General features: G+C 41.6%; 1 protein-coding gene and 1 long non-coding RNA gene across 3 annotated transcripts; one reads left to right on the top strand and one right to left on the bottom strand.

The window, feature by feature from the left end:
- Window positions 1-1,020: 1,020 nt before the first annotated feature.
- LOC127925760 (E3 ubiquitin-protein ligase RBBP6-like) lies at window positions 1,021-7,745 on the top strand. The gene is made up of 3 exons (XM_052510947.1): window positions 1,021-2,081; window positions 4,746-4,845; window positions 6,551-7,745. Exons 1-3 carry the CDS (start codon window positions 1,916-1,918, stop codon window positions 6,657-6,659), a joined length of 375 nt encoding a protein of 124 aa, XP_052366907.1. The 5' UTR covers window positions 1,021-1,915; the 3' UTR covers window positions 6,660-7,745.
- On the bottom strand, window positions 5,401-6,543 carry LOC127925761 (uncharacterized). Of its 2 annotated transcripts, XR_008122157.1 has the most exons (5): window positions 6,237-6,541; window positions 5,880-6,185; window positions 5,726-5,776; window positions 5,522-5,674; window positions 5,401-5,470 (listed from the first exon to the last, which is right to left on the bottom strand). It is a non-coding gene; the product is annotated as an uncharacterized LOC127925761 (long non-coding RNA). The 2 variants fall into 2 exon arrangements; XR_008122156.1 differs by lacking the exon at window positions 5,726-5,776 and having other exon boundaries at window positions 6,237-6,543.
- Window positions 7,746-12,500: the final 4,755 nt, after the last annotated feature.

The following is a 12,500-nucleotide window of genomic DNA, read 5'->3' as shown; positions in this document are numbered from 1 at the left end:
AAATATATTTTGATTTGTTTAACACTTTTTGGTTTCCATATGTGTTATTTAATAGTTTTGATGTCTTCACTATTATTCTACAACATAGTGGTTTATGGTGTATTATAAACTAGGTGGTTTAAGCCCTGAATGCTGATTGGCTGACAGCAGTGGTATATCAGACCCCATACCACGGGTATGACAGAACATTTATTTTTTCTGCTCTAATTATGTTGGTAACCAGTTTATAATAGGGGTTTGTGGTATTTGGCCAATATACCACGGCTAAGGGTTGTATCCAGGCCATCCAGGTTGCGTCGTCCTTAAGAACAGCCCTTAGCCGTGCCGCTTGGCCGCATACCGCACTTCCTCGGGCCTTATTGCTTCATTCTACAGCTCACTAGAGGGAGACAAAGCTGCACACGTCACCAAACGTCTAAACCGAAATGTCTCTTTGTGGTGTTTATTGTAACTGTTAATAACTGTACTGGTCAAGTGTCAACATAAAAAAAAATTATAAAATAAAAATGGACACCAATTATGGATACGGAAGAAAAGTTTCTGGGCCTGAAAGAATTCACAACGGAAGACCTTCAAGTGGTTTGTTGCGATGGAAGAACTACCCCGCCCTCCAGTGCTCCTGAACCTGTGGGGATCTTTATGATTTTAACAGAAGTAGACTGAATTGTATTTCTTTGTATGTATAATTTATGTTGTTGTTGTTTTTACTAGTTTGTATGAGTATTTTCATCCAAAATGTTTTTGTTTGTTTTGTTTTTTTTGTGATATTTTACTACCTCGCACAGTAGGTTGCACATTATAGATTGTATTTTTCTTTTTCTTTTTCTTTTTAATTAATAACAAATCAATACATAAAGCACATGAGGGAACACAAGCATACATAGATTACAAACAATAGAGATTGTAGTCCGCCAATGAAACAGTAGAGAAGAACGTCACCCTCGTTTCCGTTTTCTTGTCGGGCCAGTTTCCGGTCCCGCCATGATGTTCAGAAGACAACGAGGAGCAACTGAAAAAAGACCGTCGAAATGGATTTAAAACAACGCAAATTATAGAATTAGAAAGAGATAATTTACCGTCGTTTTGAATAGGAAACCTAAGCTAACTGGTTATTAAAAGTGTTTAATGTCCAGTGGCCGTTTTTCTAACCAGTTAAGTAGTTAGTGTAAAATAAGGTTATATCTGCGGGGAAATGTTTTTGTTTTGACTGGTAGGTACCGAGGCCGCAGATCTCCTCCTTCATCATCGTAGGTCACACAACGATCAACAGCGTTTCCTGCAAACTCCGAAAAGGATCGTTTTTGAAGGACTTTTATTTTATTTGGACGTTTGATTACACCCCCCCCCCTCCTCCTCCCCCAGACGGATTGAAGAAGATTTATTTTTATTTTTTAGGACTTTGCGCCGTTTTTTTTTACGGCGGAAGAGCGACGCTTTTCCGGGCCTCGTTATGGACTCCTAACCGCGACCCCGGTGCCGCGCTGCTTTCCGCAGCTACAAGGCCCGTTGTTTCCGCGAGAGAAGAGAGACTCTTACTGACTGTATTAATAACCGGGGGAAGAAAAAAAAACCCGTAATGGACACTTGTGGAACTGTACTTTTTCTTGTTGTTTTACCGGACACTTAATTAACGAACTGACCGGGTTATTAAGTCCGGGTCTGTCACTACCTAGTAGTTTGGTGTCTTTGACGCAAACAACTACAAGGACTATCTGTGAATACTTCCTCTTAGTTCATTGCCTGGTTTCCCTTCGATAATTATCTTATTATAGAATAATCTGGTAGCTTCCCACCTCCACCTTCAGTCTCAGATCATATCTACTACTGGTTATTTGTTATTTCTTTAACTAACGTGTTGTTTTCCCCCCCTTTCCTTTGTCTTTTGAGTTTTGAATTTAAGTGATTAGTTGTGAGAATGTCGTGTGTTCATTATAAATTCTCGTCCAAACTGGACTACAACACCGTGACCTTTGACGGGCTGCACATCACCCTGGCCGAGCTGAAACGGCAGATTATGGGCAGAGAGCGCCTCAAAGCCACCGACTGCGACCTGCAGATCACCAACGCACAGACCCGTGAAGGTAACTAACTAACTCAGTTAGTTAAGTTGTTCATGTTGAGCTGAGGTTAATCAGTGATGCCAAGATTATCATTTTATGCAGTTTTATGGTGTGTACTTCCTGGTAGGGATCGGGGATATGGGCCCAAAACATAATCTATATAGATAATAATAATCTATATATCTCTATATATAGATATGTATATGTGTGTGTATATATCTTTCCCTGTATATGTATGTGTATATATATTATATATTTATTACACACACATCTATCTCACGGTATTACAAAAGTTGGATTGTATTAATGTATTTGACCCCCTCCCCCCAAAAATACAATAATATTTGTAATTATTTAAATTCTACATTTGCTTTGAGTAGTGCGCTGACCCTTAGGGTCTTTCTCCATTCTGATTTATTTTTTCCTTTAAATTTAATATTATAAAACCATTTTCTTGCACTCATTTGAGATCATTCCCACAGGGCTGCACGATATGGGCCTTATCTTGAACCAAATGTTGCAATTGAACTTGCGATTTAAAGTCAAAACACTTGTCAACTGTTGGAAATGTAATTATAATTATTATTCTATAGTTAATAGCGGCCATCTTTTGCTACATTGAATGTTTTCTCTTAGCAACTTCATGTAGTTTAGCTGCTTCATGTAGCTAACATATTCTTGCTTTGTGTTTTCCTCTGATTTTTTTTAGAAGATACTGTTGTATAAACAATGCTGATGTTTAAAAAAAAATGTATTATGAGGTTGTATAAGTACGTTTGGCTATAACTCAGTACATCTATTAACCCGCCGGCTAACAGGCGATTAGCATTAGCGGCTAACAGGCGATTAGCATTAGCGGCTAACAACATTTAGACCCGTACTTGCTAAGAAGAAATGACAAGCTAGCTGTTTGTGTATGTAAAACATTATAATAATAATAATAGTGTAACGTTAATTACACCACACTGGTGGATTTACATTAAGAAGCTGAGTGTCTCATTGTTGAGGAACCAAAATAAAACTTTTCCCCATCAACAAAATCATATTTATCATCTCTAGGAACTCATGAGGAGATGTTGAGTCCAATCTCTCTAAGAGTTTAGGCTGGGGTGACTTTTTACGCAGGGAAGAAAGATGTGAATTTTAACTGTTTTTGTTTGATATAATATATTCCCTGTTAGACTACAGCACTGATGATATAATATATTCCCTGTTCTATAGACTACAGTACTGATGAAATAATATATTCCCTGTTCTATAGACTACAGTACTGATGATATAATATATTCCCTGTTCTATAGACTACAGTACTGATGATATAATATATTCCCTGTTCTATAGACTACAGCACTGATGATATAATATATTCCCTGTTCTATAGACTACAGTACTGATGATATAATATATTCCCTGTTCTATAGACTACAGTACTGATGATATAATATATTCCCTGTTCTATAGACTACAGTACTGATGATATAATATATTCCCTGTTCTATAGACTACAGTACTGATTATATAATATATTCCCTGTTCTATAGACTACAGTACTGATGATATAATATATTCCCTGTTCTATAGACTACAGTACTGATGATATAATATATTCCCTGTTCTATAGACTACAGTACTGATGATATAATATATTCCCTGTTCTATAGACTACAGTACTGATGATATATACTGGGTACCTTGTGGCTCTATATACTACAGTACTGATGATATATATATATACACACACACACACACAAGGTACCCAGTGTGCTTCTATAGACTACAGTACTGATGATATATACTGGGTACCTTGTGCTTCTATATACTACAGTACTAATGCTATATACTGGGTACCTTGTGGCTCTATATACTACAGTACTGAATATATATACACACACACACACAAGGTGCCCAGTGTGTGTGTGTATATATACTGTGTACCATGTGCTCCTATAGAGTACACTGATGATATATGCTGTGTACCATGTGCTTCTATAGAGTACACTGATGATATATGCTGTGTACCATGTGCTCCTATAGAGTACAGTACTGATGATATATGCTGTGTACCATGTGCTCCTACAGAGTACAGTACTGATGATATATGCTGTGTACCATGTGTTTCTGCAGAGTACAGTACTGATGATATATGCTGTGTACCATGTGCTCCTATAGAGTACACTGATGATATATGCTGTGTACCATGTGCTTCTACAGAGTACACTGATGATATATGCTGTGTACCATGTGCTCCTATAGAGTACAGTACTGATGATATATGCTGTGTACCATGTGCTTCTACAGAGTACACTGATGATATATGCTGTGTACCATGTGCTCCTATAGAGTACAGTACTGATGATATATGCTGTGTACCATGTGCTTCTATAGAGTACACTGATGATATATGCTGTGTACCATGTGCTTCTATAGAGTACACTGATGATATATGCTGTGTACCATGTGCTTCTATAGAGTACACTGATGATATATGCTGTGTACCATGTGCTTCTATAGAGTACAGTACTGATGATATATGCTGTGTACCATGTGCTCCTATAGAGTACAGTACTGATGATATATGCTGTGTACCATGTGCTTCTACAGAGTACACTGATGATATATGCTGTGTACCATGTGCTCCTATAGAGTACACTGATGATATATGCTGTGTACCATGTGCTCCTATAGAGTACACTGATGAAGAGGTTCACATCCCCAAACACTCATCAGTGATCGTCAGACGCACCCCCATCGGAGGGGTCAAACCAGCGGGCAGAACGTTCATTGTGTACGTAGCTATGACATCATGGCCCTGTGACATCATGGCCCTGTGACATCATGACCATGTCTATCTGCATGATATGAGTAGTAACCCCCCATCACCTGTGTCTATCTGCATGATATGAGTAGTAACCCCCCCATCACCTGTGTCTATCTGCATGATATGAGTAGTAACCCCCCATCACCTGTGTCTATCTGCATGATATGAGTAGTAACCCCCATCACCTGTGTCTATCTGCATGATATGAGTAGTAACCCCCCCCATCACCTGTGTCTATCTGCATGATATGAGTAGTAACCCCCATCACCTGTGTCTATCTGCATGATATGAGTAGTAACTCACCTGTGTCTATCTGCATGATATGAGTAGTAACCCCCCCATCACCTGTGTCTATCTGCATGATATGAGTAGTAACCCCCATCACCTGTGTCTATCTGCATGATATGAGTAGTAACCCCCATCACCTGTGTCTATCTGCATGATATGAGTAGTAACCCCCCTCCACACACTAGTATCCAGTCAAGACAGGTAGTACCCCCCACACATTAGTATCCAGTCAGACCAGCCTAGCTGTTCTATTCTAAACTGTTGTCCATGTCTGTGGTGGTTGTTGACATGTCGTTGTTCTAACCTGTTGTCTAGTCCATGTCTGTGGTGGTTGTTGACATGTTGTTGTTCTAACCTGTTGTCTAGTCCATGTCTGTGGTGGTTGTTGACATGTCGTTGTTCTAACCTGTTGTCTAGTCCATGTCTGTGGTGGTTGTTGACATGTCGTTGTTCTAACCTGTTGTCTAGTCCATGTCTGTGGTGGTTGTTGACATGTCGTTGTTCTAACCTGTTGTCTAGTCCATGTCTGTGGTGGTTGTTGACATGTTGTTGTTCTAACCTGTTGTCTAGTCCATGTCTGTGGTGGTTGTTGACATGTCGTTGTTCTAACCTGTTGTCTAGTCCATGTCTGTGGGTGGTTGTTGACATGTCGTTGTTCTAACCTGTTGTCTAGTCCATGTCTGTGGTAGTTGTTGACATGTCGTTGTTCTAACCTGTTGTCTAGTCCATGTCTGTGGTGGTTGTTGACATGTCGTTGTTCTAACCTGTTGTCTAGTCCATGTCTGTGGTGGTTGTTGACATGTCGTTGTTCTAACCTGTTGTCTAGTCCATGTCTGTGGTGGTTGTTGACATGTCGTTGTTCTAACCTGTTGTCTAGTCCATGTCTGTGGTGGTTGTTGACATGTCGTTGTTCTAACCTGTTGTCTAGTCCATGTCTGTGGTGGTTGTTGACATGTCGTTGTTCTAACCTGTTGTCTAGTCCATGTCTGTGGTGGTTGTTGACATGTCGTTGTTCTAACCTGTTGTCTAGTCCATGTCTGTGGTGGTTGTTGACATGTCATTGTTCTAACCTGTTGTCTAGTCCATGTCTGTGGTGGTTGTTGACATGTCGTTGTTCTAACCTGTTGTCTAGTCCATGTCTGTGGTGGTTGTTGACATGTCGTTGTTCTAACCTGTTGTCTAGTCCATGTCTGTGGTGGTTGTTGACATGTCGTTGTTCTAACCTGTTGTCTAGTCCATGTCTGTGGTGGTTGTTGACATGTCGTTGTTCTAACCTGTTGTCTAGTCCATGTCTGTGGTGGTTGTTGACATGTTGTTGTTCTAACCTGTTGTCTAGTCCATGTCTGTGGTGGTTGTTGACATGTCGTTGTTGTTTGTTTTGTAGTGACCGTTCTGACATGGCTGCTGGATCCTCCAGACCCGTATGTAACAAAGCCCTCTCATTTTCCTTACTATCTCTGTCCTCTGTTTATAAACTCTGCTCTGGTGGTTAAAGATACTGTGTAAACTCTGTTCTGATTGGTCAATAGTTAACTCTTGAGTTGTCATGGTGATTAATATTCTGTTCTGATTGGTCACCAGTTAACTCTTTAGTTGTCATGGTGATTAATATTCTGTTCTGATTGGTCACCAGTTAACTCTTTAGTTGTCATGGTGATTAATATTCTGTTTTGATTGGTTCCCAACTGCTTGTTCTCTTTTGTTGTTGTAACTCACTGTGTTTTTTATTTTTAATGTTGTTCAATGTGTTGATGGATCTGAACTATATTGTGACTGTATTTTCATATTGAAACAACGGTTAGCGTGGTGTTGTTAGCCTGCCACTGTTACAGAGTCCCCGTCCCCCCCACCACCACCACATCCCCTTGTGTGTGAGACGATGCTTCATGATCCTACAGGCGGGTTGTTACTACGCTGCTCTACTTCAAATCAATGGGAGCTTTTTCTTTCACGTGGTTTTTTTATAGCAATGAGTTTGTGACGTATTGACTGTAAGACTAATGCATACGTTTTGTATGGATACCTGTGTGTGACTGTGTGTGTGGGGTGGGGGGGGTAAATCATTTGGTTCCTGTTCAACAGTGTTCTTAACCTGAAGTTAATTGCTGATATTTGGCTGTGCTAATGTTGTTCTCTCATCATATTCTGACATTTTTAATATGGACTGGACATAGTTGATCCTTTTGTTCTCTCAAAGTTTTTTATTTTATTGATTTTTTTTATTTTTTTTTACTACAAACTACTTAGAAATTAAATGCATTTTGTCTACTTTGCAATATTTTCTTTTTAACTTAAAGCTAAACTGTAAACTAGGTGTTAAGTACTTACTATGATGACCACTGAATTCACGATCATGTTTGGTACAGAGTTCCAAAAAGCGGTGCCATGATGATAGCATTATGACATCACAGAGACTATTAATTACATCACTGAAATGATCTATTATGACATCACAGGGTTCTGACTGTGTGGCATGGTAGGTTCCCGTGGCGACAGGGTTGTGTTTGGTTGCTGCTGTACGCTGCCAAGAACTGTCAATAAAGAGGTTATGTGTTCTGTTGTGAGCACGTGCACCACCACACCAGACCCTGTGTCTTCCCTTCACAGTGACCTCTGAACCTTCCAACCTACCAGCCTCTGCTCTGATGATGATGGTGACAGCGACGACGAAGAGTTTATAGCTTACTAAACCAGACCTCTCTGCCCTCCTCTTCACCTTTGTCCCTTGTCTAGTGTTATGATAGCTATTGTTTACTACTATTGTATAATGGTTATGGTAGTGAAAGTATTGTTTAAAAGAAACGCGTTTTATTATATTGTTTTGCAGTGTTTCCATATAATGCATGAGATAGATCATCCTAAGTGACCCATAGCGCCTCACTCCAGACACTGCTGTAGATGAGGAGTAGTGAAGGCATCATGGTTCACTTCACCTGTTACCATATAGCTACATGCAGTGGCTCGGAAGTAGGATCTTGGGTTAACTGGTGTAACGTGATCTAATCGGTTACCTAGACCGGCCTAGCTCTGGACTTAATCCGGTTAGCTCAGTCTGTTACCTTGCTCTAAAACTTAATCCTGTTAGCTCAGTCTGTTACCTTGCTCTAAAACTTAATCCTGTCAGCTCATAGTCTGTTACCTTGCTCTAAAACTTAATCCTGTTAGCTCAGTCTGTTACCAAGCTCTGGACTTAATCCTGTCAGCTCATAGTCTGTTCCCTAGACCGGCCTAGCTCTAAAACTTAATCCTGTTAGCTCAGTCTGTTACCTAGCTCTGGACTTAATCCTGTTAGCTCAGTCTGTTACCTAGCTCTGGACTTAATCCTGTCAGCTCAGTCTGTTACCTAGCTCTGGATTTAATCCTGTTAGCTCAGTCTGTTACCTAACTCTGGATTTAATCCTGTTAGCTCATAGTCTGTTACCTAACTCTGGATTTAATCCTGTTAGCTCAGTCTGTTACCTAGCTCTGGACTTAATCCTGTTAGCTCATAGTCAGTTGCCTAGCTCTGGACTTAATCCTGTTAGCTCATAGTCAGTTGCCTAGCTCTGGACTTAATCCCGTTAGCTCATAGTCTGTTACCTAGCTCTGGACTTAATCCTGTTAGCTCATAGTCTGTTACCTAGCTCTGGACTTAATCCTGTCAGATCAGTCTGTTACCTAGCTCTGATTTAATCCTGTTAGCTCAGTCTGTTACCTAACTCTGGATTTAATCCTGTTAGCTCATAGTCTGTTACCTAACTCTGGATTTAATCCTGTTAGCTCAGTCTGTTACCTAGCTCTGGACTTAATCCTGTTAGCTCATAGTCTGTTGCCTAGCTCTGGACTTAATCCTGTTAGCTCATAGTCAGTTGCCTAGCTCTGGACTTAATCCTGTTAGCTCATAGTCTGTTACCTAGCTCTGACGTAATCCTGTTAGCTCACAGTCTGTTGCCTAGCTCTGGACTTAATCCTGTTAGCTCAGTCTGTTACCTAGCTCTGGATTTAATCCTGTTAGCTCAGTCTGTTACCTAACTCTGGATTTAATCCTGTTAGCTCATAGTCTGTTACCTAACTCTGGATTTAACCTGTTAGCTCATAGTCTGTTACCTAACTCTGGATTTAATCCTGTTAGCTCATAGTCTGTTGCCTAGCTCTGGACTTAATCCTGTTAGCTCATAGTCTGTTACCTAGCTCTGGACTTAATCCTGTTAGCTCAGTCTGTTACCTAGGTCTGGACTTAATCCTGTTAGCTCAGTCTGTTACCTAGCTCTGGATTTAATCCTGTTAGCTCAGTCTGTTACCTAGCTCTGGATTTAATCATGTTAGCTCAGTCTGTTACCTAGCTCTGGATTTAATCATGTTAGCTCAGTCTGTTACCTAGCTCTGGATTTAATCCTGTTAGCTCCAGTCTTTTTTTTTTTTTTTCACCTTTATTTAACCAGGTAGGCTAGTTGAGAACAAGTTCTCATTTGCAACTGCGACCTGGCCAAGATAAAGCATAGCAGTGTGAACAGACAACACAGAGTTGCACATGGAGTAAACAATTAGCAAGTCAATAACACAGTAGAAAAAAATGGGCAGTCTATATACAATGTGTGCAAAAGGCATGAGGAGGTAGGCGAATAATACAATTTTGCAGATTAACACTAAATGATCAGATGGGCATGTACAGGTAGAGATATTGGTGTGCAAAAGAGCAGAAAAGTAAATAAATAAAACAGTATAAAAACAGTATGGGAATGAGGTAGGTGAGAAAGGGTGAGCTATTTACCATAGACTATGTAACAGCTGCAGCGATCGGTTAGTTGCTCGGATAGCTGATGTTTGAAGTTGGTGAGGGAGATAAAAGTCTCAACTTCAGGTTTTTGCCCAGTCACAGGCAGCAGAGTACTGAACGAAAGGCGGCCAAATGAGGTGTTGGCTTAGGATGATCAGTGAGATACACCTGAGTGCAGTGGCTACGGATGGGTGTTGCCATCGTGACCAGTGAACTGAGATAAGGCGGAGCTTACCTAGCATGGACTTGTAGATGACCTGAGCTGTGGGTCTGGCTTTACCTAATATGGTGAGGGCCAGCCGACTAGAGCATACAAGTCGAGTGGTGGGTGGTATAAGGTGCTTAGTGACAAAACGGGATGGCACTGTGATAGACTGCATCCAGTTTGCTGAGTAGAGTGTTGGAAGTCATTTTGTAGATGACATCGCCGGTCGAGATCGGTAGGATAGTCAGTTTTACTAGGTAAGCTTGGCAGCGGAGTGAAGGAGGCTTTTGTTATGAATAGAAAGCCGACTTGGATTTGATTTTTGATTGGAGATGTTTGATGTGAGGAAGGAGAGTTTGCAGTCTAGCCAGACACCTAGGTACTTATAGATGTCCACATATTCAAGGTTGGAACCATCCAGGTGGTGATGCTAGTCGGGCATGCGGGTGCAGGCAGCACCGGTTGAAAAGCATGCATTTGGTTTTACTGCGTTTAAGAGCAGTTGGAGGCCACGGAAGGAGTGCTGTATGGTATTGGAAGCTCGTTTGAGTAAAGTTTGATAGCACAGTGTCCAATGACGGGCCGAAAGCAGAATGGTGTCGCCTGCGCGAGGTGGGATCAGGGAATCGCCCGCAGCAAGAGAGCAAACATCATTGATATATACAGAGAAAAGAGTCGTCGAGAATTGAACCCTGTGGCACCCCATAGAGACTGCCAGAGGACCGGACAGCATGCCCTCTGATTTGACACACTGGAACTCTGTCTGCAAAGTAATTGGTGAACCAGGCAAGGCAGTCATCCGAAAAACCGAGGCTGTTGAGTCTGCCGATAAGAATTTGGCATTTATGAGTCGGAAGCTCTGGCGAGGCCGAATGAAGACGGCTGCACAGTACTGTCTTTATCGATGGCGGTTATGATATCATTAGTACCTTGAGTGTGGCTGAGGTGCACCCCGTGACCGGCTCGGAAACCAGATTGCACAGCGGAGAAGGTACGGATTCGAGATGGTCAGTGACCTGTTTGTTGACTGGCTTTAAGACCTTAGATAGGCAGGGGCAGGGATGGGGATATAGGTCTATAGCAGTTTGGGTCCAGGGGTGTCTCCCCCTTTAGAAGATGGGGGATGACTGTGGCAGCTTTCCAAATCTCTGGGGATCTCAGACGATATGAGAGGTTGAACAGGCTGGTACAGGGGTTGCAATGGCGGCAGATAGTTTCAGAAATAGCGGTCCAGATTGTCAAGCCTAGCTGATTTGCAATGGGTCCAGGTTTTGCAGCTCTTCTGAACATCTGCTATCTGGATTTGGGTAAAGGAGAACCTGGAGAGGCTTGGGTGAGGAACTACGGGGGGCGGGAGCTGTTGGCCGAGGTTGGAGTAGCCAGGCGGAAGGCATGGCCAGCCGTTGAGAAGTGCTTATTGAAGTCTGTTACCTAACTCTGATTTAATCCTGTTAGCTCATAGTCAGTTGCCTAGCTCTGACCCTTAATCCTTGTTAGCTCATAGTCTGTTACCTAGCTCTGGGACTTAATCCTGTTAGCTCTCATAGTCTGTTACCTAGCTCTGGACTTAATCCTCTGTTAGCTCATAGTCTGTTACCTAGCTCTGGACTTAATCCTGTTAGCTCATAGTATGTTGCCTAGCTCTGGACTTAATCCTGTTAGCTCAGTCTGTTACCAGCTCTGGATTTAACTCTGTTAGCTCATAGTCTGTTACCTAACTTGGACTTAATCCTGTTAGCTCAGTCTGTTGCCTAGCCTGAACTTAATCATGTTAGCTCAGTCTGTTACCTAGCTCTGGATTTAATCCTGTTAGCTCATAGTCTGTTACCTAACTCTGGGATTTAATCCTGTTAGCTCAGTCTGTTATCTAGCTCTGGACTTAATCCTGTTAGCTCATAGTCTGTTGCCTAGCTCTGACTTAATCCTCTGTTAGCTTCATAGTCAGTTGCCTAGACCGGCCTAGCTCTAAAACTTAATTCCTGTTAGCTCATAGTCTGTTACCTAACTCTGACTTAATCCTGTTAAGCTCAGGGCCTGCTGCCTAGCTCTGACTTAATCATGTTAGCTCGCAGTCTGTTAGCTAGCTCTGACCTAATCCTGTTAGCTCATAGTGTAGTAAAGGGCCACAACAACAGCTATTATTACCAATACTGGTGTATAGACAGGGCTACACTCAGTATTAGTAAACAAGCTAGCTGGTCTAGGTAGTAATACCAACTACAGCTACAAATGTAGCTAGCGCAGTTGGGAATACCACCACCGACTACTACTACCATTAGTGATGTACTTAGCCAGGCTGTAATTCCTACTACTACTGGTGTAGCAAACTCGGCTGTAATACCTACTATTAATGTAGCCAGCCAGGCTGTTACT

The sequence above is a fragment of the Oncorhynchus keta genome, unplaced genomic scaffold, assembly GCF_023373465.1.
Source record: "Oncorhynchus keta strain PuntledgeMale-10-30-2019 unplaced genomic scaffold, Oket_V2 Un_contig_6234_pilon_pilon, whole genome shotgun sequence".
NCBI classification, from domain to species: Eukaryota; Metazoa; Chordata; class Actinopteri; order Salmoniformes; family Salmonidae; genus Oncorhynchus; species Oncorhynchus keta.
This window is presented reverse-complemented; position numbering and strand designations above follow the sequence as displayed.

Coding starts and splice junctions, on each gene's coding strand:
- LOC127925760 (XM_052510947.1), top strand. CDS start 1,916: ATGTCGTGTGTTCATTATAAATTCTCGTCCAAACTGGACTACAACACC. Junction 2,082..4,745: donor CAACGCACAGACCCGTGAAG/GTAACTAACTAA, acceptor GTGCTCCTATAG/AGTACACTGATGAAGAGGTT. Junction 4,846..6,550: donor GCGGGCAGAACGTTCATTGT/GTACGTAGCTAT, acceptor TTTGTTTTGTAG/TGACCGTTCTGACATGGCTG.